Genomic DNA, 27,660 nt, shown 5'->3' with positions numbered 1-27,660 from the left:
GAATAGATGTGATGATAACCAGGGGGTGTGGAAGCCAGAGTGGGAGGGAGTGAGAAAAGGCATTGTGCTGTTTGGGAACTCAGCAGAGACCTGAGAGATGAGCCCTGCCCTGCCATGGTGAGGTGCACAGCAACAACATGCTGAAGTACAAGGTGGTAAAAGGCATGGGGTAAGTTGCTCGCATGTCCGTGGACTCGTCGTCGTCGTCGTCGTCGTCGTCGTCATTTTCATAAACGTACGTCTTGCTCGAGCGAGACAGTGTAGGTGTTGCTGAAGCAGTCACCTGGGAAAAAGGGGGTGTGCCTGGTGGTTTGCCGTTGCCTTCCCAGCAGTCAGGGCAGGATTTGGATTTTTTCCCCATGCTGCTGGGGATAACTCATCTACTCTTTGTGAAATACACCGTGGGGATCTTTAACATCTATGTACTCGCGACTGGTACTGGCAGACGGATTCTCCAGCTTAACGTCATCGTTGCATCGCCCTGCATGTCAAACAACACGATGACGGTTTATAGCTGGGTCGAGATTCAAACCCAGGCTCGACAGCTCAACGGAGGGGGGTGTGCACAACCTCAAGGCTATCTTGACAGCCCATTTGTTGACTGCAGTTACCTTAACAATTGCTTTCTCTCTCTTTTCCATATGCATTCACAAGTTCTGTTACTGGTTCAGGTCTTGGCAACCCTGCCCAAATCGGCTGTACGTCTCGTGAGCTATGTTTGTGCTTATTCCTGTGATGTGTGATTACCGAGTCTAATTTATTGGTTTGTGTGTTCTGCACTGTTTACATGTGCAGTGCGCTAGGCTCTGTGCATGTGTACCATATCGGGTATGTACGATGTCTCCATGCTTGCCATCCAAGTTGGGCAGGCCTGGCGTTGGTGAAGAATATTTCTGCACATCTGTGGTTGCACCTGGTTTGTACTAAATCTGCTTGCTCTTTATCACTTGTGAGTGCATACTTTTCAAATTCATTTGGTCAAAGGTCAGCTCCATCCTGATCATTTTTATGCCCACTGCACACAGATGAAAATCCAGGATTTGATCACTAAATTTTAACTTCAAGCATTGTAAGAGCATGTTGCCATGATGTCAGCATGTTTCGCGAGGTGGTCATCAGGTGTACTAGCTGGCGGTAGAGGGGTTGGTGTCGAGGTTGAGGGGAAGGTGTTTGTCCCGTCATAAATTTAACATGACTTACCTGAAAAAGGAACTTCATTGCAAGAGGAGGCCATTAGGCCTATCAAAGCCTGAGTTAGTGTTGCCAACATATTGTTGTTTGTCCGTGCTCTCTCCTTTTTAATGCTGAGTGTCAAGTGGGGAAGCGGCACTGGTAGCACGTACCATTTTTAGTGTTTGGGATGACTCGGACTGGGTTCAAACCAACGACTTCCCAAACCAGGGTGGATGTTCTAACCATGAAGCCACTAAGTCTGATAAATCATTTTTCTGTGCTTGTAGTCGTTCCTTTGCAAAGACTTTGAGTATTCTTCTTCGAAATGTGCGTAACCTTGCGCAACACCCTTCCTCCATCTTGAGCTACTTTTCATTTTCCTTGCTGTTATTATTATTTTTTTCTTCCTTTGAACATCCACGAACTGAATGATGTCATTAAAGAATATGGGGAAGTCCCTGTAAATGCCTTTGACATGTGGCAAGCAATTGAAAATTGGACCAAGATTCCAACATTTCATACGTGCATACTTCATCCCAGCAAGACTGTCTCTTTGCCTATTTTCAAAGAAATACAAGGAAATACAGTACAAGGAATTTGGACAAAGTAGAAGGCCATCTGGCCTGTCGTGTCTTTGCTTTATCAATTGTAGTTAGATATTCTCTCTCTCTCTCTCTCTCTCTCTCTCTCTCTCTCTCTCTCTCTCTCTCTCTCTCTCTCTCTCTCTCTCTCTCTCTCTCTCTCTCTCTCTCTCTCTGTCTGTCTGTCTGTCTGTGTCTCTGTGTCTGTGTCTGTGTCTGTGTCTGTGTCTCGTCTCGTGTCTGTCTGTCTCTCTGTCTCTTGTCTCTTCTCTTACTCGACCTAAACGTACTAAGGAAATGGGTTAACATCAACAGTTTCTTCCTTTGTTAAGATGTAAAAGTGGAGAAAAATGTTATTATTATTGTTTTGTATGCAGCATGTGACTGCTGGTTGCATCATCACTGGGTGCACAGCTGTGCCGTTGATGCAGTGCCCCCTGTTCCCCCTGTTCCCAGTAAGCTGGAAATCTTTTTGCCGACCTTGGAAGGATGGCAGGCTGAGTCATCCCACTTGGTGTTACATAACGGAATGTCATGGGCTCAAACTCAAGACCCTAAGATTTTCAGCCAGCCACCTTTGCCGTAAAGCCAACATGAGGCTTAGAAAAGTTATTGATCTTACATTTCTAGCCGTTGAGCAAAATACTTTATTGCTATTCTTACGATGGGTTTCCCAAAAACACTTCAGAATACAGTAGATACATTCAGGTGTGTTTACCTGGTTTCCTCAGGTATGTTTTTTTGGTCCCTGGGCAAAGATGTTTGTTTCGGTTGATGGATCCCAGCCAGACTGTTTTTGTCATGGACGAGCCTCAAAACTTGTCATGGAACAGGACGAATGGGTATCCTGCTGTGCAGAATGAGCTCATTGCACTACATCGTGAGGATAACCTTAAACCTTCCGAAGCTGGATTAATAGCTGTGCATATTACCACTCATATGTACAGGAGCCTGCAAAGATATTCACCCCCCCCCCAACCTCCAAAGTTTTCACATTTTGATGCCACTTGAGCTTATTTCATGACGCTTTCAAATCAAACTTAATATATCGCGTCTTCACAAACGACTCCAAAGTGTAGGCCAAAGTGTAGACCCACTTGGTCAACCAACAAGGCAAACATGAAGACCAAGGAGCTTTCCAAAGAAGTCAGACATAAAGTGGTGGAGAAGTACTGTTCAGGAGAGGGTTATAAGAAGATTTTAAAGTCGCTCATTATCCCTTTGAGTACGGTGAAATCCATCATGAAGGAGTGGAAGACGTATCATACCACCCAGACTCGACCCATATCAGGTCGCTCATCCAATCTCAGCAGCCGGGCAAGCAGGAAACTGGTTTGCGATGTCAATGTAAATCCAGCAATGACTTTGAAAGAACTGCAAGGCTCTATGTCCAAGATGGACATTTCATGAATTTGAAAATGGGTAGAAAATTCAGATTTCGGCAGAACAATGATCTGAAGCACAAAGCTAGATCCACACTGGAGTGGTTGAATAAGAAGAAACTAAATGTTCTTGAGTGGCCCAGTCAAAATCCTGACCTGAACCCAAATGGACAACTTGAAGATTGCAGTCCATCGACGATCCCCATCAAACTTGGCATAACTCGAACAATTTTCACGTGAAGAATGGACAAAGATTTCACCATCTCACTGTGAAAACCTGGTAGAGACTCGTAACAGTCATTGCTGTAAAAGGTGCTTCCACCAAGTAAGGGTGAGTACTTTTACAACCAGTGAATTTTGATTTGTACATGTGTTTTTTTTTTGTTGTACATGTATTCATGTTGTTGTACATGTATTGTACATAACATGTTGTACATGTTATTTGTACATGTATTCCTGACATGTAACCTCTTTCAACGATAACAGTGTTTAGTTTGAATTCTTCAGTTATGAAAAAAAAATGTGTTCATTTGTTAAAATTGTATCTACGTAATTCGTAATTCATCTAAACGTGACGTTATTGGTCGGGGGTTTATATTTTTGCAGGCCACTGCACATCCAAGATGTAAATGAACGTTCTGTGTCGCTGGCTCGTCTGACTTCGTTTGCATTTATATTTTTGTGTTGAGCATAACATTATGCAAATCACAATGCAGCAAATAATCCACAAACACAGCTGTGTGGTTGTACATGATTTGCCAGTACAATGGTCGAGACTTAAAAAAAATACAACAACTGCACAACTCATGATTACTGTTATTTAACTCTGCTGCTGCACTTTAATTACTTATTTAATTAGTTATTTAATTAAAAACTCTGCTGCTGCACCTGTGGATGTCGGAGGTACAGAAGCAGGTTTACAGGTGCATTGTTTAAACCCCGTCCGAGTCATGCTACATGCTGCTTCCTTGCTTGCCACTCGGCATTTAAGAGAATGAAGCACAGACGTGCAATACTGGGAAGGCAATGGCAAACCAGCCAGTATAAACCTGGCCAAGAATCTGCTTCGGCAGCTCCAATGCTCTGTAAAGAGTGTGGTCCTGTTTTTTTTTTTTTTTTTTTAAAGATGAGATATAAAAATAAATAAGTAAATAAACATTGATAGGAATTTCACTTTGTGGGCTGTACAAAATGGATCCACATCATTCAGTAAATTGTGTGTCTTCTTCAACAGCAACAATTATTCCCACGTTCTTGTGGGGTTGGACGGCTGAGGCTTGGCCAGAACCGGCTGGCCAGTCCTGACATTCGACTTGAATTTGTACTTTGTTCAGTGTGCCGGCGATAGCTCGCTTACTTTTCACGAAGGACACTGTGGGATCTTTATCGTCCACCAAATAATGCTGGCAGCCCGGACGCCTAGTTTAACGTCCATCCAAGGGGCAGCACACACATTGAATCGCCCTGCCTGCGGAACACCAGGATGATGGTTTATAGCTGGGTCTAGATTCGAACACAGGCAAGACAGCTTCGAGGCGCGTGTGTACCTATTGGCCATCCTGTGAGCCCATACGGTAAATTATATCATGGAAACTTATGTCTACTATAAGCAAAATTCCAACTGAGCTAAGTATTGTGCTATTTTGAGCATGACATGAACTTTTGACAGATGTAATTTAGAGATGGTCTGATGAAGTCATGCTTTACTTGGGGAGTTATTTAGAGGTGATATATCAAGGAAAAGGAAATAGTACTTGTCATCTTTTGACTATTTAACACACGTTATCAGCTGTAGATTTCCTTTTGTAAAATAATTTTAATATGTCATGCCACGAGGTAGGAGTTTTGGTCACACCTGTCAACAATGAGTGACGTCATTAAAGTAAGTGGGGAGGTTCCTGCAAATGCCTTTGACATTTGACATAGAAGAAAAAAAAAGAAGTCGAGCAATTAATAAAAATTGCGTACTTTATTTAACTCTCCAGCTTTGACTCATCGGATGATTCTCAAATCCAATTTGAGAGTTTATTTGTTATAGGAATGCAGCTATTCGTGGAGTCTACCTTACCTGTCTATACCGTACATGGACCCCAATCGAATGTCTCTCCCCCAGGCCTCAAGCCAAACATATTGCTTGTTGGTTAGTTTCATAATAAATGTTTAGACGAGCTCAAAACACTCATTGATTGGCCGTTTTTGGTACGTTTTGGTTTTAAAAAAATAATTGTAACACGGCCTGCACAAACTATGGCAAAAAAATACCAACAACTCCAGAAACCATGTGACTATATGACACAGAACATTCTTCTACCGACTAATGCAGCCGATCAATTCCTTCATTTACATTTTTCCATCCGTCGAAACAAAACTGCTGTGATTAACCCTCCAACTCAATTTCATAAACCTGGTAAGAGCCAAATATTGCAACCAATGATGGCACAGCGGGGTTGTTCTGCTGAGACCATCGGTCATCGATCTCTTTCAAGGACATCCGGTTCACAAAACCTTCATGGCTGGATTCTGGGTTGCTCTTGGTGTGTCTGTCTGTCTGTACAACAGACAATCAAGGTGTCTGAAAGCACTGACCAGCTCTTGGGAGGAATTCTGTTGAACCATCTTTGCTGACTCGACTTGTTTGGTCATTGTTGAACGATTATCGTCTGCAATTACTTCTGTACAGCTTCAACGCAACTACTTCAAACTATTTTCCAGCATATTAGCCTCGGTGGCGACTCTATAAGCACGAGTTCACGATATGTGCTGCTGTTGAAATGCGAGCGCTTTGTGCAAACAAATTTCTATCGACCTGCACAAGGATCATATACTTGGTACATTTATCTTTATAAGCATGTTGTTGACTTAACGGTTTAGGTGCCTGGCTTAAGATCTTAGGGTCTTGAGTTTGAGCTGCTGTTGTCCATTGAATTAACACCTGGTGGGGTTGTCTCAGCCTGTCATCCTTCTGAGGTTGGCAAAATGGGCACCAGCTTACTGGAAACTGCATCAACAGCACATCTGCGCTCCCAACAACGACGCAACTTGCAGCCACAGTCTGCATACAAAATAATAATGATAATAATAATACAAACATACGAGGTCCGTCTAAAAAGTAACGGGACTGACTTCACAGAAATTTTATTCCAAAAAATATGTTGAAATCACAGCTTGACCCCTTCAAAATAGTTTCCATCCAGTGTCACACACTTGTCCATCCTCTTCTTCCACACTTCGATGCCCCCCCCCCCCGAAGGCTTCTTCTGGAATCCTCAGGAGCTCCGTCGTCACGGCCCTTTTGATGGCCTTCACATCAGGAAATCAGGTCCCCTTGATCACCCCCTTGAGCTTGGGGAATATGAAAAAATCACAAGGGGCCAAGTCTGGCGAATACGGAGGCTGCTCCAGAGTTGGCACGTTCCTCTCCGCCAGAAACTGTTGGATGCTCAGGGCACTGTGAGCAGGCGCGTTGTCATTGTGGAGCACCCAGGTGTTGTTCTCCCACAGATCCCTCCTCTTGTCCCGGACTGATCTCATGAGGTGCCGGAGGATCTCCTTGTACACGTATTGATTCACTGTTTGACCCTGCGGTAGAAACTCGAAGTGGGCGATGCCCCTGAAGTCAAAAAACGTGATGAGCATCACCTTGACCTTCGACTATGACATCCTTGCTTTCTTTGGTCTTGGTGATGCCGGACTTTTCCACTGACGACTCTGCCGTTTGGTCTCAGGATCGTATTCGAATATCCACGATTCATCACCAGTAATGACTCTCCCGAGCAGGTCTGGATCGTCCTCGAGGCATTTGATAATGTCTTGACAGACAGTGACTCTTTGCTGTTTCTGGTCCTCGGACAACAGCTTGGGGACCATATTTGCGCACACCTTGTGCATTTTAAGATTTTCAGTGATGATGCTCCAGACAGTGTCCTTGTTGATGGAAACTTCCTCAGCAATCATCCGCACCGTAAGTCGACTATCTGCGCGCATCATCTGCTTCACACGCTCGATGTTGTCCGCCGTTCTGCTCGTTGAAGGTCTTCCAGACCATGGATCGTCTTTAACCTCCTCCTGCCCCCCTTTGAACTTCTTGTGCCATTCAAATGCACGTGTACGTGGCATCGTTTCTTCCCAGTCGACTTGCTGCAGCATTGCGAAGGATTCGGAAGGTGTTTCGCCAAACTTTGCAAGAAACTTCAGATTGGCTCTCTACTCACAACTCATAGCGCGACGACTCAGACTAGACAAGGTGTAAAGCACGACCTGTAAAAAAATCACACAATGAGCGGTCAACCATCACCAATCATATATATTGCTGGAATGTTGCGAAAGACTGTGACGCAACCCGTTCATTGAAGTTGTGTAAGTGGAGCACACAGCAGGCTCAGTCCCGTTACTTTTGAGACGGACCTCGTAGATTGCATTTTGAGTTAATTAGTTAATTATCTGACCACCTGGATGGAATTTTTTTTTTTAAGGGCTCCGTTAGTTTTTGCACATTGACGTCTTGAATCAATATGCCGACTTTCAAAACGATCTGTTTACCACCTCGGAGGAGTTGGGGAAAAAAATGAAAAAATGTTAATGGACCCACTAAGTGACTGACTGACTGACTGACGGACATTGTTATGGCTCATCTCAATTCCGTTGTGGAGTCCCACTTCATAGGCCTAGTTCCTGTCTAGTCTGTATGTGTCGCCAAGTTGTTTTTAATTATTTATACTTTCTTCCCACCTAACCTCATTTATTTTCTGTCCTTACATAAAGCGATTGATGAAATACAGCAATGCACCTGTCTCTCCTTAATAATTAATCTTGAAAGTTACCGTTACACATTTCCGTGAGAGTGAGATTGCATCGTTGCAGATGGCGTTGTTATTTCACCAGAACAACAGTGCGTTCATTAACTTTCATGAAACCACCTTTTCTTTTACACTCCCTTATCCTTTAACCTGTCATAATCCTTAACTACAGTCATCAAACCATCTGTTTAAATGCTCACTTCTTCCTTGAGGATTTATCACACGCATTCCTTCCACACTGGATCGGGAAACTGCAATACAAGTAAGTCCTCGAAACGCTGTCTTACATTTTGCGGAAATATTGCAAATTTTAAAATATGTCAAAAAACATTTTGATTACATCATGTTTTATAACGAGAAATGTTTATATTTAGGTTTATGGTTGTATCCCTGCGTCATTGTACAAATGTGTACAAGTTGTTGGAGGTTTTTTTTAATATCCTGAACCTGTGAAATACTTGTCGTTCAAGCAAAGTAGACCAACCCCCCCCCCCCAAAACCTCGTATCCTTTCCAATTTGCCCCTTTATCCTGAATTTTCACCATATTTCAGACCTTTTTCTGGTTTGTACAAATGATTCAGACTTCGGCCGGAGTTTGAACCGCCAACCTCCCAGACTCGGAGCGGACTCTCGAACCATTACATCACTGAGTCGGATGGGTTCTTCTATTCCCACTGTATAATCATATAATATTCCCTGCATACCTGGGCTTGGAAATCATAAATATGGAACTCCACACTCTTCTTTTTTGGGGTTTTTTTTATATAAAGGAACTAAGACTCATTGAAAAAAACTTTATTGTACATGAATCACGTGCAGGATCATGATATAGGAGACATCAGTTTACCTGATATAAATACCACAAGAACATCAGGATACAATGTGCGAATCAATGCAGTACTTGGGATTTGAACCTGGAACCCGAGCTTCGTGAGCTACGTGTTCAGGTGGGAATGCGATGTGCTTCCGGCGTTATGACTTATGAGCTACGTGCTCAGGTGGGAATGTGATGCATTTCCAGCACCATGAGCAGCACGGTCAGATGGGGATGTGTTGTGTTTCCAGTATCATCAAATGCAAATGTAACTAACCTGTGGATTAAACATTAATTGTATACATTGTTTCGTAAACAATACTCGGTTTCATCACTTTACAAATGCGTTTGGCAGGACGTTTTTACTTTTTTGCAGCTTTACGTTCCTGTCGTAGATTACTAGCACGCTTTGTTCCGTGGATTTCAGCTGACGATTATCATTGGTAAAGATTAGGGTTTAAAGCCTTTGGTTGCTGTTCCACATCCTTTGTCGTGGATTTGTGAGTGCGTCTGATCCCGAGTGCTGCGCTGTTGATGGTACTCTTATTTGAGTGAGTTCGGCCACTTTCGAACACCTCGCATAGTGATGTAAAATATTTATCTCATTCCCTGCTTTTGCACACTTCTGATTGGTCCTTGAACTTTTCGACAGTTATTTTTGTTGAGATGCATTTCTGCCATTTAATTATTTTTATTATTAAAATAAGCCCACCATCACCCTCACTCTCTCCCCCCCCCCTGCCCCTACCACCCTAATCCTCAGGCAAAGTAAACTAGCATTGACTGTTGTTATTTTGCCTGGAGTTGCAGAATTGTTGTTGTCACTTTGCTTTGAATATTCATGAAGAGTCGAGGGCTATAATGCAAGTCTAAGTTATACATTTGATTGGTTCCACGGTATGGGATGCGAACAGAATAGCTTTTATCGTGAAACAGTATTAATGCTTTAAATTGGTCATGGCTTCAGATGGAATGTTACTCTCTTTAACCCGACCTTTCTATCTCCCGCTTTGCATTAATTTCAAAGTACAACTACTGAATGTTCTGTCAATGCAAGCCTTGGCTTGTACTTGTCAGTTTGTTCCTCATTATAATATTGATTGTTATCAACCACCTGTCTTTAACAAATTCATTTGATGCATCTCTTTCGGCTCCCTGGGACGCACACAAACTGCTCAGACTCGGGCATGTCGACCTCACCCTCTGCCTCGACTTTTTCAATAGCTGTGCGGTCGTGCCAGCCTTCATTATCACCTCTTTCCAAAATATTTCCCGACGCTCTCACACTCTCAGGCTGAAAGTGTGAAATTCAAAGTATGAAACAAACAGTTTTCTTTCTCCTTGTTCATCATTGTGGTGAATAATGACTCAAACCTGCAGTCTTGCATTTCCCAGGTGTATCACAGGTAGTACTTCATACATTGCATCACGGTGACTGTGAATTTTGTTGCTTTTTAACTGAACGCAGGATTCAAGTGTTGGTTACTAATAAGACCGTGGAGATTCAAAATTGCTCGCTCCCCTCTCACATCTCTTGTGGTTTTGTTTTTTTTTTCCTTTTCTTTTCAGTCACAATGATGGAGCGACAAGCTTCAAACATCCTCTGAAGACCCCTCTGTCACAAGATAACACCGAATTGTGAGCTTTTTACTTACTGTTCTGTCTGGGGAAGAGATTCGATACTCGAATAGTAGGTTCATGCGAAAGCAAAAGTTATCGATGTTGAATAATGTTTGATGCTCTAGAATTTAATTGACGAAACGATAATCTTTCAAAATTATCAAAAAAAAAATTATGTCACATGTTGAAGTTGAGGTTTTGTTTCAACTTTAACTATTAATAGGATCTATTTGATCAACTGCTGCAGTCCCACAGTGAGCTGCATTGACAAAATGCACGCCAGAGTGAAGTCGATGGTGCACCATCACAAATCCCCATGTTTCCCACCGTAAGGAAAGTTGAAAGATGGCAAAACGTTCCACCAGGAATGACCAAATATCAAATGTTGAGTTTCAAAAAAAAAAAATCTTCTGTTTTGACCCCTGTGACTCAAGCTTCCCACCCCTTGGGGCATGAACCAGTGGACAAGTTACATATTTCATGTGTCTTCCAATGTTGATTGTATACACAATGTTTCTTTATAAAATGTTTAAAATTCTGCCTGTAATTGCATTTTCTCCCCACGCTTTTTGAAAGGAATGGGGGGCGGGGGGGGGGTTATTGTAATCGGCTCTGTCTGTCTGTCTCAAAAAATTGATCGTGCCCAATCAAGACCTGTGTGACTGTGACTCCAAGTCCCCACCGTGGGGGCATGACGTGGGGTTCAAATACAAAAAGTCGTTGCATATTCCATGGGGCCCCCAATATTGATTGCATACACAAAGTTTCATTAATAAATGTTTTAAAATGTGTCTGTAATTGCATTTTCTGGTATTTGACCTCTTGACCCCACACCAGGCGGGCCCCCATGGGGGCAGGATCAAAATGACACTGCTCTTATACCACCTTGCTATGTGGTGATCATAACTACCAACTTTGGTGAATTTCTGCACAACCATTTAGAAGGAGATAGCATGATGAACTGACAGACAGACACACGTTGCTGATTATAACATCCCTCCCACCCCCCCCCCCCCTCCCCTGTAATTTCAGGTTTTGCTAACCCAATGGATTATTATTATCAGCTAAGCTTCTGAGTGCAATTCTGGAACTTTATTAGGATAGTGCTTTCAAAAGTAACAATGGAAATTGTGTGGGTTTTAAGTGAACGAGTTAAGTTGAATAATTCTTGCAACTTGTTTCAAACAAGAGGGCAGGACCATCTCCATGGACATATCTCAGGCATTCCACAGTCCGGCATCCTGCCCTGCTTGCCAAGCTCTCTGCCTGTGCAGACAAAGCCACTTTCATACCTGGATTTATCAATTTCTCCACTCGCACAGTCAACGTGTTGCTTCAGTGTATCCCTCTCATCTCCTCTTCACTCTGGGAAAGCTGGTGTGCTCCAAGGCAGTGTATCTTTGGCCTAGTCTTGCTCTTCATATAAACAAACGATTTATCTGATGCTTTCGAGAAACCCCCTATTCCGTTTTGCAAATGACTCCACGTAGTATCGTATAGTACCCCTATCCCAGTGACAATCAAGTAGCAGCTGCACCACGTTCTAGACAGCTTAATTTATTATATGCTGGTTCAACAAAAGGACGTGTCTTTCGATCCCAGCAAATATTGGTCTCGCTCTGCTGCTCTTGAAGAATTGTCAAATTTATCCACCTCTCTACTTATATGATCAGTCACCGACTCGCCATCAGTGCGACCTCTCCTGGGTTGACCACATACCAAAGCTGTCCTTCAACTCCAGCTGAGGACTGTGAATCTCTGTTTCAAATCATTCCTTCAAAAGTTAAACTACTCACAGCAGCCTCCAAGGCATTTGTCTGTAGCTATTGGATCACTGCTCTGCCATATTGGCTGGTGCTGCCACTGCATCACATGTTTCTCTCCCAGATTCTGTAGAATCTAAAGCTCTGAACATTATTGGTATCTTGGGCAATGAGGTAGAAGCTGTAGGCTTGTATCTCTCAAATCACTTACAGATTGGTGGCTTCTCTGTTTTCCTTTACCACCTCTCTTCCGGTCATGCTGACTCTGCCTTCTCAGCTCTCTGGCCCTCTCCAGTTTGTTTAGCATTATTCCAGTAACCCCCACACTTTCATGTATATATATATATATATATATATATATATATATATATATATATATATATATATATATATATATATATATATATAAAAATATGTATACACAATTCTCGATTTTTCTCAGTACTTTATATCTCAAGGAAACAATTTTATTGTTGTATGACTGCATATATCTTGGAATCGAATCATCTTTACAATTTTCTTTAAGTTTTCCCTTCGTTAGAGTAACATAGTTTATGCCTGGTGTTGGCTTATTGGTTAGGGTGGTGGGCTTGGGATCTTTCGGGTCCTGAGTTTGAGCCCTGTTGGCCACTGAGTTAACACCAGGTGGGGTTGACTCAGCCTGTCATCTGCTTAATGTCCTTCCGATGGGTGGCTCACCTGCTCTTCGTGAATGACACCATTGGATCTTTAATGGCCACCAACTAATGCTGGCAGGCAGGACACAAATTTAACTTCATCCAAGGGATGGCACTTACATTGATAAATCACCCTGCATGTGAAACACTGGGATCTGGATTCAACCCCAGGCTAAGTGGCTTAGAGGTGAGTGTGCATAGCTCTCTGTCATCCTGTCAGTATGTAAATATACATATATATATATATATATATATATATATATATATATATATATATATATATATATATATATATATATATATATATATATATATTGTTGCGGATTCGCGCCCGCCGGCGTGCGAACGGCCACGTAACTCGAATCGCAGCACGTCGCCCACCGGACGGACAATCCCGTCGTGACCCTCTCGGACTAACGCCGGGAACTAGTCACGGGTGGGCCTTTTGGCCTCACCACGATCGTGCCAATCGGCCCCCCGCGTGGGATAGGGTTGCTCGCCAAATTCGACCTACCTAAGTACCCACACGGAGGGTAGACCGGGCGATCGCACCTCGCCGCAGGTCGACTTCGGACACGGGCCACTTTAAGCGACCCGTTCCGTACTATCGGGATAACCGAGCGGTGTTATCGTCAACCTGGACGGTTCGTTTAATTATCGGGCGTTTTAGCCCATGACCAACCCTTTACGTGAAGTAAGATGGAGATTCAATAAAGGAAAAGACGAAGCGAAACGTGAAAACAGTTCAACATATAAAGCACATTTATTTCGCGATGAACGGAAAGCACACATATACAATTACACCAAAAGCAAAGGTAAAAGAAGAAGAAGAAACACACAATAATGCACAAAAAGCAAATGTAAAAGCAAAAGACAATGCAGAGCTAACCGACTACCGAGCACACGGCAACACTTATACAGTTTTACTTCACAGACGGCGCCGACAACACATATACTCAAAGCAAAAGAAAAAGGGACCACCCTCAACTATGAGGGGGCAGACGGCCTGGGGCCGAGACCACGTCGGGCCTACCCGTCTGATGATGAGCCGCAAGATGGCGGTGGCGCCCCGACTCCGCGGGCCTCACGGACAGTGTCTGGTAGGGGGTGGGAACGGGGCCCCCTTCTCGCACTATCTCAGCGCGGGGGAAAACAGGAGGGGGTTGTTGATGCTCGGGGGAAGGAGGATATCTCCCTGTCTCGGGTCCCGCGACAAGCGTCTCCACCACGACCTTGGTCGCGCCGCCGGCCTCTCCCTCCGCAGCTCCCCGACTCCGACACGAGCACCCCCTCGACCGCCTTCGCCGCCGCCACCTCTCCACAGCTCCGTCCAATCGCCTTCTCCGACTCCTCTCTTGACTCGTCCCAACTCTTCACTGACTCCGAACTCTTAACTGACTACTACTGCTTCTTCTTCCCAACTCCACCGACTGCCTACTTGGCGAGCGAACGCGGCCCTTTTTATAGCCCCCGGGGCCTCGCTCCTTCGCCTTCGACCCTTTACCTTCGACCCTTCACCTCTGGCTGGCTCCCCATTGGACCGAGGAAAAGTGGGCGTGAATGCTTTTTGATCCATGAATTTGCATATAGCGATATTACTCCAACGCACCTGGAGGCGGGGCCAAATCGCCCCACGCTCGCCGATAGTACGGAACAGAAGTGGGCGTGAGTCGTTTTTGATCCGTTTTCTTCGGAAAGGCCGGCGCTTTTGCACCCCTGCTCGGTGCGCGCCCTGCACGAGTCCAGCATCGGTGCCCACAAGCAGCGTGGGAATGACGGTGATGCGATGGTTGCGAGGGCGAGTTGTGACGGTAAAGGTCGTGGCTGTTGTTGTGAAGCGGCGTTGCGGTTGGTGGTTGTTGTGTGATGGCTGTTGAGACGTGGTTGGTGGTGGTAGTAATGGCGGCTGGTCCAAAATAAAGATAGTCGTTCTTCCTCTCGTTCTTCCCTCTCCAATCTCCTTGTGTCCTTCAATCTCCTGATTTCTCCTTCCTGCTTCATTCCTTGCTCCTTCAACTTCTCCTCGTATTCCAACCTATTTTTTTTCCTTTTGTCGTTCAGTTTCAAATTCATACTCTTTCAGTTTTTTATTCCACTGTCTCTCTTGTTCCTCGTTCTGCAATCTCATCGTTTCCTTCAATTGACGGATTTCTTTCTCCTGTCTCATTCCTTGTTCTTTGTATTTCCTATTCCACTGTCTTCCTTGTTCCTCATTCTGCAATCTCGTTATTTCTTTCAGTTGGCTGACTTCCTTCTCCTGTCTGATTCGTTCTTCCATCATTACTCTTTTTTGCATCTCATTCTGCAATCTCGTGGTTTCCTTCAGTTGGCTGATTTCCTTCTCCTGTCTCATTCCTTGTTCTTTCAGTACTCTTTCTTGTTCCTCATTCTGCAATCTCGTTATTTCTTTCAGTTGGCTGACTTCCTTTTCCTGTCTGATTCGTTCTTCCATCATTACTCTTTCTTGCATCTCATTCTTTAATCTGGCCTTCGCTTCCAGCTGTTCGATCTGTACAGTGTGGTTTCTTAACGTTTCATTTTCCGTTGTCGTTCTTTCTTCTCTCACCATCCTCAACTCGTTTTGTAATCCCCTCTCTTTGTTTTAGTGTTTCTGTAACTCAGAAGCTTTCTTTTCCAATTCCTTTCTCATCTCCGCACAGTCCGACTTTGCTTTGGCTTCTAATTGTTCAATCTGTTCAGTGTGGTTCCTTAACGTTTCATTCTCTGCTGTCGTTCTTTCTTCTCTCACCATCCTCAACTCGGTTTGTAATTCCCTCTCTTTGTTTTGGTGTTTCTGTAAATCAGAAGCTTTCTTTTCCAATTCCTTTCTCAATTTGCATGCTTCTTCACTCATTTCATCCCTTCTTTCCACCGCTTCCCTCCTCAATTCGTACCTTTTTTTTACTGTATTCATTTAGTTTTTTCTGCCATTCCTTTCCCATTCTTATCTCCCCTTCCAGGATTTCTCTTTTAAACTGGCTTGCCCTGACCTCTCGCTTCAGTAGTTCCAATTCCCCATCTTGTTCACGTTTTTCCTTTTCGAGCTTTGTTTTCCTTTCTCCTTCCTCCCTCAATTCTCCCTGCAGTTCTTCGAACTGTTCTGACTTTTCCAGCAATTCCTCCGCCCTTTCCTCGAGCTGTCTCTCTCCTCTTTTTATCTTCCATTCTAGGCTTTCTCTTTCCTGATTGCCTGTTCTTATCTCTTCCTTCAATTGTTCCAACTCCCCATCGTGTTCACATTTTTTCTCTTCCAACTGTATTTCCCTCACTCTCCCCTCCAGTTCTTTGAACCGCCTTGCTTCCTCCAATAATTTTTCCATTAATTGTTTTACTTCCAAGTCGTGCTCCTTTTGTTTCTTTTCGAGCTCAGTTTTCCATTCTTCCTCCCATTGTTTCCTTTCCTGGGAGATACTAATCTGCTGTTCCTCTATTCTTTTGTTCAGTTTGCTCTTCGCATATTCCAACTGACGGGTATAAAACATTACCAAATTCTTTTTCCCATGTAATTTGTCGACTCTATTGGCCAAGTCATGTTTTTGCCACCGAATTCGTTCCAGTAAATCGTCCAATTACTGTGTCCCCCCGTACACGTGATTTTTCTGAAGCGCGTCTGCGTGCCGTTGTGACTCGTCCACTCGACGTTGCACCTCCTCGATATATTCTTCATAACGCTTCACCTTTTCCAAGACATCCCCCAATTGTGCCTGAAGCCTGCCAATGCTCGCATAGTCATCCTGCCACGCCTGCCATGGCACATGCCGTGACCACGTGCCTTGAACCGGTGACTAGGAGCTCACGCCTCGTGCTGTGCCATTAATATCAGCCCGCTCCGTGCTGCCATTGTGCGACTCCGTTTGCTGGCAAAGTTCGTGCTCAAGCCGCTCCCACTGACCACAGTTAGTGGTGGGGTTATAATTATAAAAAGAACCGACCTGGGCCATGGATCCTACATGACGACACATACCTAATACCCCTGGCTCCCACTCGCCTTGAGACGCCATCTTTTTTCTCGTAAAGGGTTAATTTGAATTGCTCGTAATTTGGAGGGAATCGGGGGTCGCTCCTCTCACCCCTGGACCGATTCCCGTGAATTTAGCTGGAGACAGGAGAGCCCGTTGTCCCGTTCTCCGATACCAGTGCCGCGAGGAGGGCGATGAGTTTATATCGCACGACCTGACACCAGTGTTGCGGTATTCGCGCCCGCCGGCGTGCGAACGGCCATGTAACTCGAATCACGGCACGTCGCCCACCGGACGGACAATCCCGTCGTGACCCTCTCGGACTAACACCGGGAACTAGTCACGGGTGGGCCTTTCGGCCTCACCACGATCGTGCCACTCGGCCCCCCGCGTGGGATAGGGTTGCTCGCCAAATTTGACCTACCTAAGTACCCACACGGAGGGTAGACCGGGCGATCGCACCTCGCCGCAGGTCGACTTCGGACACGGGCCACTTTAAGCGACCCATTCCGTACTATCGGGATAACCGAGCAGTGTTATCGTCAACCTGGACGGTTCGATTAATTATCGGGCGTTTTAGCCCACGACCAACCCTTTACGTGAAGTAAGATGGAGATTCAATAGAGGAAAAGACGAAGCGAAGCGGGAAAACAGTTCAACATAAAGCACATTTATTTCACGATGAACGGAAAGCACACATATACAATTACACCAAAAGCAAATGTAAAAGAAGAAGAAACACAATATTACACAAAAAGCAAATATAAAAGAGAAACACAATGCAGATCTATTACCGACTACGCGAGCACACGGCAACACTTATGCAGTTTTACTTCACAGACGGCGCCGACAACACATATACCCAAAGCAAAAGAAAAGGACCACCCTCAAGGATATCGGCAGGCCTGGGGCCGAGACCGCGTCGGGCCTACCCGTCTGGTGATGAGCCGCGAAATGGCGCTGGCGCCCCGACTCCGCGGGCCTCACTGGGACTGCCTGGTATGGGGTGGGGACGGGGCCCCCTTCTCGCACTATCTCAGCGCGGGGGAAAACAGGAGGGGGTTGTTGATGCTCGGGGGATGGAGGATATCTCCCTGTCTCGGGTCCCGCGACGAGCGTCTCCACCACGACCTCGGTCGCGCCGCCGGCCTCTCCCTCCGCAGCTCCCCGACTCCGACACGAGCACCCCCTCGACCGCCTTCGCCGCCGCCACCTCTCCACAGCTCCGTCCTCTTCACTCTGACTACTACCACTTCTTCCCAGCTCCACCGACAACTCCTGACTGCGAACTGCTTTGACTGACGAACGCAGCCGTTTATATCCCCCGTGGCCTCGCTCCTTCACCTTTGACCCTTTACCTCCGACCCTTCACCTCTAACTGGCTCCCCATTGGACCGAGGAAAAGTGGGCGTGAATGCTTTTTGATCCATGAATTTGCATATAGCGATATTACTCCAACGCACCTGGAGGCGGGCCCAAATCGCCCCACGCTCGCCGATAGTACGGAACAGAAGTGGGCGTGAGTCGTTTTTGATCCGTTTTCTTCGGAAAGGCCGGCGCTTTTGCACCCCTGCTCGGTGCGCGCCCTGCACGAGTCCAGTATCGGTGCCCACAAGCAGCGTGGGAATGACGGTGATGCGATGGTTGCGAGGGCGAGTTGTGACGGTAAAGGTCGTGGCTGTTGTTGTGAAGCGGCGTTGCGGTTGGTGGTTGTTGTGTGATGGCTGTTGAGACGTGGTTGGTGGTGGTAGTAATGGCGGCTGGTCCAAAATAAAGATAGTAAAAGAAAAACGGCTATCTAGAGGGGTCGCAGCCCGCATGAATGACATTTATTCCCTCTAAACAACGGGTTTGGGCCTAACTACACATATACTTACAGAGATATCTCACCTGAGGGACCTGAATGGTGGTTTGCGAATTTCGTCAACCACAACAATATATATATATATATATATATATATATATATATATATATATATATATATATATATATATATATATATATATATATATATATATATATATTGGGGTGTTTCATTTTTTCTGAAGTGCAATAATTTTATCAGCACAGGTTTGCCTTTGAACCTTTCCGATAAAAAGTGCTTCATGCAAAATCTTAGCGAAATGGGACAGTGTTAACAGGTCACACACTTTTGAATGGTATGTTGACGTTTTTAGCAGCGTCTCGTGTAGCGAACGCTGCTCATAGAGAGCTTGGCGTTGTTCATCTTCTTGTTGTTCTTCTTTTTGTGAAGACAAAACCTTAATCTCTTGGCCTCAGCTCTTGTATAGACAAGATCCGGATCTCCTTAAATACTGAGCACATGTACGGTGCCTTTTGAGAGCGTCTATCGTGAACTTTTAAATATTGTTACGAATTTGGAATTCAATTGCACACAACATACAGGTTCCCTTAGTCAGCTATGTCGATAATTGCATATCGATATGTCGATAGCAATACCGATATGTCGATATGTCAATAGCAGATACCGTTCTTCGGCTGCTGGACACGTATCAGATTGCTGACAAGATCATCGGTCTCTCATTTGATACGACTGCGTCCAACAGTGGCATGATTAGCGGAGCCTGCACCATAATTGAACAGTCCCTTGGAAGACCTCTTCTTTGGCTGGCATGCCGACATCACATTCACGAGGTGGTACTGAAGAACACCTATGAACTCCTCTTCGGCTCTCCCCCAGGTCCCGACCTTCCCCTCTTCAAACGATTCCGAGGAAAATGGGACGTCTTGGACAAGACATCTGCCAGTACCCTCAGCGACGAGCAACCCCTGGATGAGTGGAGCGAATCACAAAGGCTGAAGATGATAGACTTCCTCAGGAGAGTCATCCATGATGCAGCCCACCCAAGAGAAGACTATCTCGAACTCCTTCAGCTCTCTCTTCTCTACCTCGGAGGATGGAGTGGAGATATGCCTCGATTTTGGGCCCCTGGAGTCTACCATCAGGCGAGATGGATGGCAAAGGCTATTTATATACTGAAGATTGCCCTGTTTTTGCAACAACTGGAGCTGACGAGTTCGGAAAAACGCGGAGTCCGAGGACTGGCCCGTTTCGTCAGTCTCATTTACGTCAGATTCTGGCATGAGGCAGCTGTCCCAAACTGTGCACTGAAGAATGACCTGGATTTCTTGGCGATTCTCCAGGTGTTTGTGGATAGAGAACTCGGGTCAACGGCAGAGAAGGCCCTCCAAAGGCACCTCTGGTACCTCTCAGAGCAAGGAGTGGCCCTAGCCTTCTTCGACGAATGAGTCTCCCGATGACCGGGCGGCCATGGTCAAGAACCTAAGCCGTCCAGCAACCTCGAAAGCACTCAAGAGACTTGAAAAGAAGAACTTCACTCTCCCTGACGGTCTTTCCAAATTGGTAACAGGGCGAACACTAGAGGCCATTGGGATCTTTGCTGGGAGGATGGTCACTACCCATAACGTGGAAGATGTTTTCCAAGATCCACGAACTCAAGCCACCGTCCGAGGCCTGCAGGTCATCAATGATGCAGCAGAGAGAGGAGTGGCACTGATACCAAAAACTCCAAGCCCGAACCGAAGACGAGCAGCAGAAGGAGTTCCTCCTCAAAGTTCTTCATCATAACCGCAAGACCGTCAAGAGAACAAAGGCTGGATTGACTGCTAAGTTCCCTCCTGCTCCTTGAGCCCAACGATTTGATTGCCCTGATCTACTTGCATAATTGTTCTACATTTCTTTTTCATAAATTTTTTTGTTAATTTTCAGTTCAATAAACGTTCATTGCAATTTTTTGTCTTCTCCTCCATTTGATTTTTTCGAAGTTTCACTTGAAATGTGGAATCTTGTCCAACTGTGGGACCAGTAAATATTGATGAATCAAACCAAATATTTGCCTAAAATATTTATGGGTCATAAGAAACAAGGGGACACACCTTCTGACAATTTTCAACAAATTTCATTTTTTTACCACCATGAGTGAAACACCCTAATGTGTATATATATATATATATATATATATATATATATATATATATATATATATATATATATATATATATATATATATATATATATATATATATATATATATATATATATATATAGTGTGTGTGTTATAATTAATTATTCCTCCCCCAAATTCTATGTTTGTTTTTTGTATAATAGTCGTTGCAGTTAATATTTTTCTTTCTATAGACTTGTTCATGAAAATGGAACATATTTCAAACCCAAACCATATTTCCATTTTCTTTAGGGAACAGGACAGTGAAGTTTTCCTTCCAAACAGCCAGCCAAGTAACCAGCTGCCTTCTGCAACACATGAGAAGATGGACAGCAAGCCATTGCAATATTCGAGCAGCTTGCGGAGTAGTCGAACCACAAGCTATCCAACTGGTCGGCCCATTGGCAAACGGAGTGTACTCTCGATGAGCCAGCGGGGCAGTAAATCTGTCAGCAACCCAGGCAGACAGGTGTCCAGTCAGGCAAAGCAACCACCACGCCAGCAAAATCTTTCTCAGTCTGCCTCCTGTGTGGTGGCTGCTGAAGAACTGCAGTCCACTGGCAGTCCACCTGCAAGGGTACGTACTGGATGTGGTTTTTCTCATGATGTCCCTTCAATTTTTCTCCACTTCCTCTCTCTGAGCTTCTCATCTATCCACATCATCATATTGTCCTTTTTGTTTCTCATTTTTGAGTGTCTTTCTTGCTATTTTGTTGGCCTCTCCATTCATCCTTTGTTCTCTTTCCTGCCTTGTCCATGCATCTGTGTCAAATGCAGCACATTGTACTTTTGCTTTTGTGCACCAGACCCCAAAGGTTGCAAAGAAGTTGCAGAACTTTGGGAAGCGCTCAAACTCCATTCGCAGGAACCCCAAGGCTCTAGTTGCTATGCAAGGCTGGTTGCACAAACAGGTTGGAACTCGAGCATAAAACAGTCACAATGCGGAATACAAATGTGCGCAAGATCCAGTTGTCAGATTAATATATTTTGCTCTTCTTTTTGCATTTATTTTTTTAAATCCAAATTAGAACAGTCCACTGGGTTTAACTCGACATCGTGTAATTAACCAATGTTAGTTGGGGATATGGTAGTGTAGTGGTTTGTCCGTGGTTTTGCCTTCCAAACGTCATATATTGAAATCTTAGCTTTGTGTCGGTTGTTAAAAATATTTGAATTGAAAATTACGAAAAATAAAACTGTGCATTATCGATGTACAGTTCAGATGGTACAGATATTTCTGTTGTTCGCAAGTCATTCGCCGGAGTTCTTTGTTGTCAACGGTCTCTTTTGTCGGGTCATTGTATGATAATAACATTCAGATTCAAAGAATAGGACTTTTACATGAGTACACACTCCTGGGGGGTGATGTTTCATTGCTATTGTTTTGGAAGAATGCAATTATTTTTTCCTCTTACCTTTCACAGGACAGCACAGGTATGAAGCTTTGGAAGAAGCGTTGGTTCGTTCTCTGCGATTATTGTTTGTTCTACTATAAAGGTATGAAGGCTTTATTTTATTTCCCTTTCTTCTGAGCAATAACAATTGATGATTATTGAAGATGAAGTTGTTTCTGAATTGCTCATTCAAATCAAACAAACAGTTTGCTGGGGTGAAGGCGATGGCTGAGGAAAGGTGTATTTGTGTAGGTGAAGTTGATATGTACTCCAAGGTTTTTTTTCTTATTCTTCCGCTGACGAAGTCACTGGAGGCATTATGTTTTCGGCTTGTCCGTACGTCCATCCGTGCTAATTTTCTGTTTTCTTTGCAACCGCTTCTCCGATTGACACAAAGTTTTCACCATAGGTGCAACTACTCACGTAGAATGTTTTAATCGTAATTATGATGTCATAGGTCATGTGGTGTGGCAGCCATGTTGGTAAAAAGGAAAAACTTTTGGACCTCTATCTCTGAAACCAATCCATGGAAAATAGTGAAACTTGGCACATGTCATGTACTCCCCATGGGAAATACGTGTGATTTTTTTTGATTATGTCATAGGTGACTTCATTATGACGTCATAATTGCATACGTCAAACACTTTATCTGATCAGTATGAAAATTTTTGATGGTCGTCTCTGGCTAAATTGTATGAGGGGAAAAATTGATGACATTGTCAGTCACGTGGTTCAGCAGACATTTTTTTTTAACATAAAAATATTCTCCAGAACTGCTGAACAGATCAAGGCGAAACTTTACAGATATGATCACCTGTCCATGAGGAACAAAAGGTTCTCCACCTATGACTTTGTTGGTCATATGGTTTGGCAGCTCTGCTTTTTTGAAAAATAAACCTTTAAAAACCTTCCTCTCCAGAATGGCTTGACAGATCGAGGGGAAACTTGACCCACATGTTCCCCAAGCCTTGGGGATACCAGTGTGTGCACGAATAATTAAAGGGTCACGCGGTCTGGTCGCCATAATGGATTCAACAAAAATCTTTTTAAAATTCTTTCTCTTGAACCGCTTCATTAATCGATGTGAAACTTCACAATTATGATCTGGTCATCATGGGGAATATATGTTTTAAATTTCAACCCGATCGGACGCATGTTCTGGCAGCCAGAATTATTTAATGCTTTGAATCTGGTTTCAGGGATTTAAATCAAACATGATCCAAGTATGTATAATGATGTAATAATGTGGGCGGAGGGCATATCTGTCGACGTCGTGATGTCGAAAAGTGCCTTTCTTGTTTTTTATAAGGCCAGGTTTTTAATCGAAATATCAACCTGTCTGGGAATGAATTTATTTCTGCAAACATGCCAGCACGTTCGACTTACTTTCTTAAATAGCACTTTAATCTTACCATCTACGATTCAGTGCAGGCTATTAATTAATAAATCTGGCCCAAATTTAACTCGAGTGGAAGTGGGGAGTTGCTTTACCTTTTTATTGTTTTTTTACGAAAATAAATTGGACAAAATGCATCTGCAGCAGAAAATGGCATGTACCAAAAGGTTCCTTTCCCTGAACACAAGTATTAAAAGTGGAATCTAAATGATTTACACAAATAACACTTCACATTGTAATAATTTGGTCCCCCCCCCATCTACAAGAGTGAGGCTCATGGAAGAGCAAGGTTAAATTCACAGTAGGGTAACGGGCAGCAATTGGGCACAACCAGTTAGGCAATAAACGAACCAAAAAGTAAGAGAGATCGGAGGAGAGGAAACATTAAAATCAGAAAGTAATAGGGGTTGTTTAGGAAGGGTTAATGAGGGCAATAAAGATCGTGGGTCAGGATGTGGAATGACACGATGTGGCAGTGAACTGCCTGCTTTTGAAGCCCTGTACTGTGGGAAAGAACGGCCAATGGAAGGCAGTTCCATAGACGGGAGAAGCAAGGAACGAAGGAATTGGTTTGTATGCAACAAATCTAAATTTGTTCTATCATGACATTTTCATCTTTTTTTGCATTTCTCAACTCAAATGATGACTTGTGCATCCAACTCAAATGGCTATGGGTGACATTTTCCTTACAAATTCACTTTTTACTTGTTTGGTTAAGATAAATCCAGTTGGCTGTCGGTCTGCAAGAGCAATGGGCCAGGAGGACTTTTGGAGTGAAGAGGGTGCATAGAAGGAGGAGGATGCATTTATGGAGGAGATCAGTGTGCAAATAAGCTTGACAGGGAGATTGGTAAAAAGCCAGCTGAAGTGGGCTGACACTTGCTGTGGATGGGGGGAAGAGAGAATGACAAAGAGATTGGATAGGTTGAGGGAGCAAGGTAGGATAGAAAGAGGTAGACTGTGGATGAGATGGGAAGATTGTTTAAGGAGGGATATCAATAAGGTGGGAGTGGTTGGACAGTCCAGAGAGTTGGCTGGAGATGGGGTTCGGGGGGGGGGGGGAGTGGAGGCGTATCATCGTCAAATTGCTAGGGCAGAAGATTATTACCACCAGACCTCACCCCTTCAGGGAAGAGAAGGAGAAGAAGAAGTTCGAAAAACTTCTTTGCAGGTGCACAACTTAATTAGGTGGAAAAGGTGTACTTTTGTCCAGAAGTACAGCCACCATTATCTCACTATAATGCAGCTATCATATGGATGGATGGATGGATGGATGGATGGATGGATGGATGTAGCCAAAATAGTGCCTCTTGGGGGGGTGTGCTAGCCCAGAAGTGGATGGGAAACTGAAGCTAGGACTGTATTCAATTGTAAAGATACGCAGTATGCACACACAAAACAATGTAATTTGAAACTAATTAAATATTGCAACTGTCACACAACAAGATTATATGAGCTGTTTGAGAAGAACAATATTTGAGTGCCCATCATAGATAAACTTCAGCTTGTAAAAGCAAGTTTCAAAGGCCATCCAAAGCCGATTTTAATTATATTTAGCCTCTCAGGTCTGTGCAGATAGTTACCATCTCCCCCAGTCTGGGTCACTTTTACTTTTTCCCAAAGTGAGACTTTGTTGAGTCAGGCCAACTGCTTTGTTGAGTCAGGCCAACTGCTTTGTTGAGTCCGAGGCCATTTGTTGGTGGAGTGTAACACTTTTCTCTACTTTGTCAAATTTGATTTCAGTCCGACTATTGAATGGGGCTAGAATACATCCAATTTGAGGGATGTATTGAGGAGTTTTTAATCCGGCAATATCTGTGAGTTGTTTGAATAACTGGGATAGGAAGGGTTAATGTCTATTCCTGTTCAGTTTATTTGCTGAACCTCCTTTCTGTCAACCCCCTCCCTACCTCACCCCATTATATACCCCCATTGAATAAAGTATGCGTGTACATGTATGTATATATGTATATATAAATATATATATATATATATATATATATATATATATATACATATACATATACATATATACATACATACATACATACTTTGCTAATTAGGTGTCCCATTTACTTTGCTAATCGGACAAACGCAGTATGTCGGGCTTGCACGAGAGTTTCTAATTTGCTTGTTATGAATGACTCAGTTGTACTTTTATGACTACCTTCAAATTGGAATTCCACGTGACTTTGGCTTTGAAACTATCGGAGATAGCTAAATGTACTTCACAAGTATTCAAGCTTTAGCCTTGTGTATTTCCCAATAATTTAGTCTCACGTGGCATCTCAGGAATGCAGTATAACGCAGACGACACTTGACTTGTCTCGTAATGGGAAATGTTTGTTCAAGCAAAGGTCACTTCTATTTCTATACAAGTGTGGCGAGTTTCCGTTGTTTGTTAAATTGGAAAGCAGTGCTGCACTCGGTGTCATACTGATTTTTCTCTGTTTGAATTTTCCTGCACAGATAACAAAGAGGATTTCACATTGGGCAGCATTTCATTGCCTAGTTTCCAAATATGCCCTGTTGACGCCGAGGATAAAATCAACCGGCGATTTGCTTTCAAGGTGGGCTGAGTGACGGTTGGTGAATTGTGTAAACTTGAGAGTGATGGAAAGGGATTTTTGAAGTGATGTTAAGTCTAACGAAGAGGATTGCTTTTTATTTGAGATTAAAAATCAATATCGTTGAAGTTTAGCATCATTTTTTTCGACAGGAGTGAGAAAGATAAAGATAAAGATAAAGACAGAAAGATAAAGTTGCTATTTGGTTAGTTATTGTTGCAAGACATTTGTATGAGTGCAGAAGAGATTTATTCCTGAAACTGATGAGTCAGAGTCGCTCAAATAGAAGGCTAAGCTACAAGCACATACATGTTTGCATAAAAATGAATAAATAACGGTTTAGTTTGGAAGATACATATTCAAAACTAGATTGCCACTCTGTAGAGCACATACCTCCACCAGGCTGAACAGTTTACGTTTTGTATCCCAATGATAGGCCGGATCTGGATCTGGATCTGGACCAAAACCAAAATTGAATTGACTTGTTATTGTCACCTAACCAACCAGCTCATCTTCCTTGTGTCATGCAAATCCATCCACCATTTTTTGAAATATCATGCTTTAATCCCGTTTTTGGCCCCATCTGTCAATGGTGAAGATGCACTTTTAAAATTATAATAGCCAGATCCGAATCTTCACCAACAGCTAATCATTTCGTCCTTGTCACGTGCCCAACCTGTCCACCAAATTTCATCCGAATCTGTCCACTCCTTTTTGAGATATCCATTTCACAGACAGACAAACCGACTGGGTGAAAACATAACATCTGCCCACCTTCAATGGAGGAGGTAATAAAGTCACCACCAACTAGTAAAGCTGCGTTGCAGGAAAGGCGCATGGACCCTGATTTTACCTCTGTGTCAACAAGACCTGAGAATTGGATGCTAGGTAGCTAAATAAGTTACTGTTGCCTTCATTTTGAATATGCACCTATTGTATCTTGCGATTATAGGTTCACAACAGTTGCTTCTCACTGCCCATTTGGTAAGAGAAAGTCCTCGGTGAATGTTTTTTTGTGGACGCCTTGTGTGCTGTAGGCAATGCATGCTGGCATGCGCACGTACTACTTTGCTGCGGATTCTGCAGACGAAATGAAGACCTGGATGGAAATGATGGGTCAAGCCTGCACGGTGCAGAACAACGGCCCCCAGAGGTAGCACTCTCCGCAAATATTTGGAATACTATTTTTAAAGGCATCTTTCTATAACGTCTTTCAAATAAAACATCAGGGTTAGTACTTCCACAACGGTAGTTTGCTTTTCTTTTCACTACTTGCACCCTTGGCATCACCAAAGCAAGCAAAGGCTGTTAAGGTTCTTAGCTCCACCGGCTCAATTGAACAGATTACTTAATCTTTCCCATGTGTGCCTGTTCAAATTTGGGCAACAATCCATCAGAATAATCAGATTAAAAGGCTGTCTTGCCATTGTTGCAAAACAAAAATTGTTAGCATGATACAAAGGTAGCTTGGTTTAACACAACCTCTTGGTGTGAAAGGAAATGTTGGCAAGTATGCTGCTGATGTTTGGGTTTTCAATCCATTATCAGAG

At 43.7% G+C, this 27,660-nt stretch overlaps 1 protein-coding gene across 15 annotated transcripts in view; it reads left to right on the top strand.

The window, feature by feature from the left end:
• The window catches only part of PLEKHA5 (pleckstrin homology domain containing A5), a 260,790-nt gene that overhangs the window by 182,593 nt on the left and 50,537 nt on the right, over positions 1-27,660 (top strand). For 14 of the 15 annotated variants that reach the window (XM_085874995.1, XM_085874991.1, XM_085874993.1 and 11 more), the window contains 6 exons: positions 10,317-10,385; positions 21,006-21,330; positions 21,560-21,664; positions 22,178-22,250; positions 26,013-26,113; positions 27,148-27,263. In XM_085874995.1, the coding sequence (XP_085731121.1) occupies positions 21,079-21,330; positions 21,560-21,664; positions 22,178-22,250; positions 26,013-26,113; positions 27,148-27,263 (647 nt within the window). In that variant the 5' untranslated portion in view covers positions 10,317-10,385; positions 21,006-21,078. Of the gene's footprint in view, positions 1-49; positions 170-10,316; positions 10,386-21,005; positions 21,331-21,559; positions 21,665-22,177; positions 22,251-26,012; positions 26,114-27,147; positions 27,264-27,660 lie in introns of those variants that run through there. The other variant, XM_085875003.1, reaches the window with a different exon arrangement.

Source organism: Eptatretus burgeri, chromosome 3 (genome assembly GCF_056783735.1).
Source record: "Eptatretus burgeri isolate ZD-2024b chromosome 3, Ebu_testis_v1, whole genome shotgun sequence".
NCBI classification, from domain to species: domain Eukaryota; kingdom Metazoa; phylum Chordata; class Myxini; order Myxiniformes; family Myxinidae; genus Eptatretus; species Eptatretus burgeri.
Note: the sequence above shows the minus strand (reverse complement) of the source record. Positions and strands in the feature narration are given on the sequence as shown.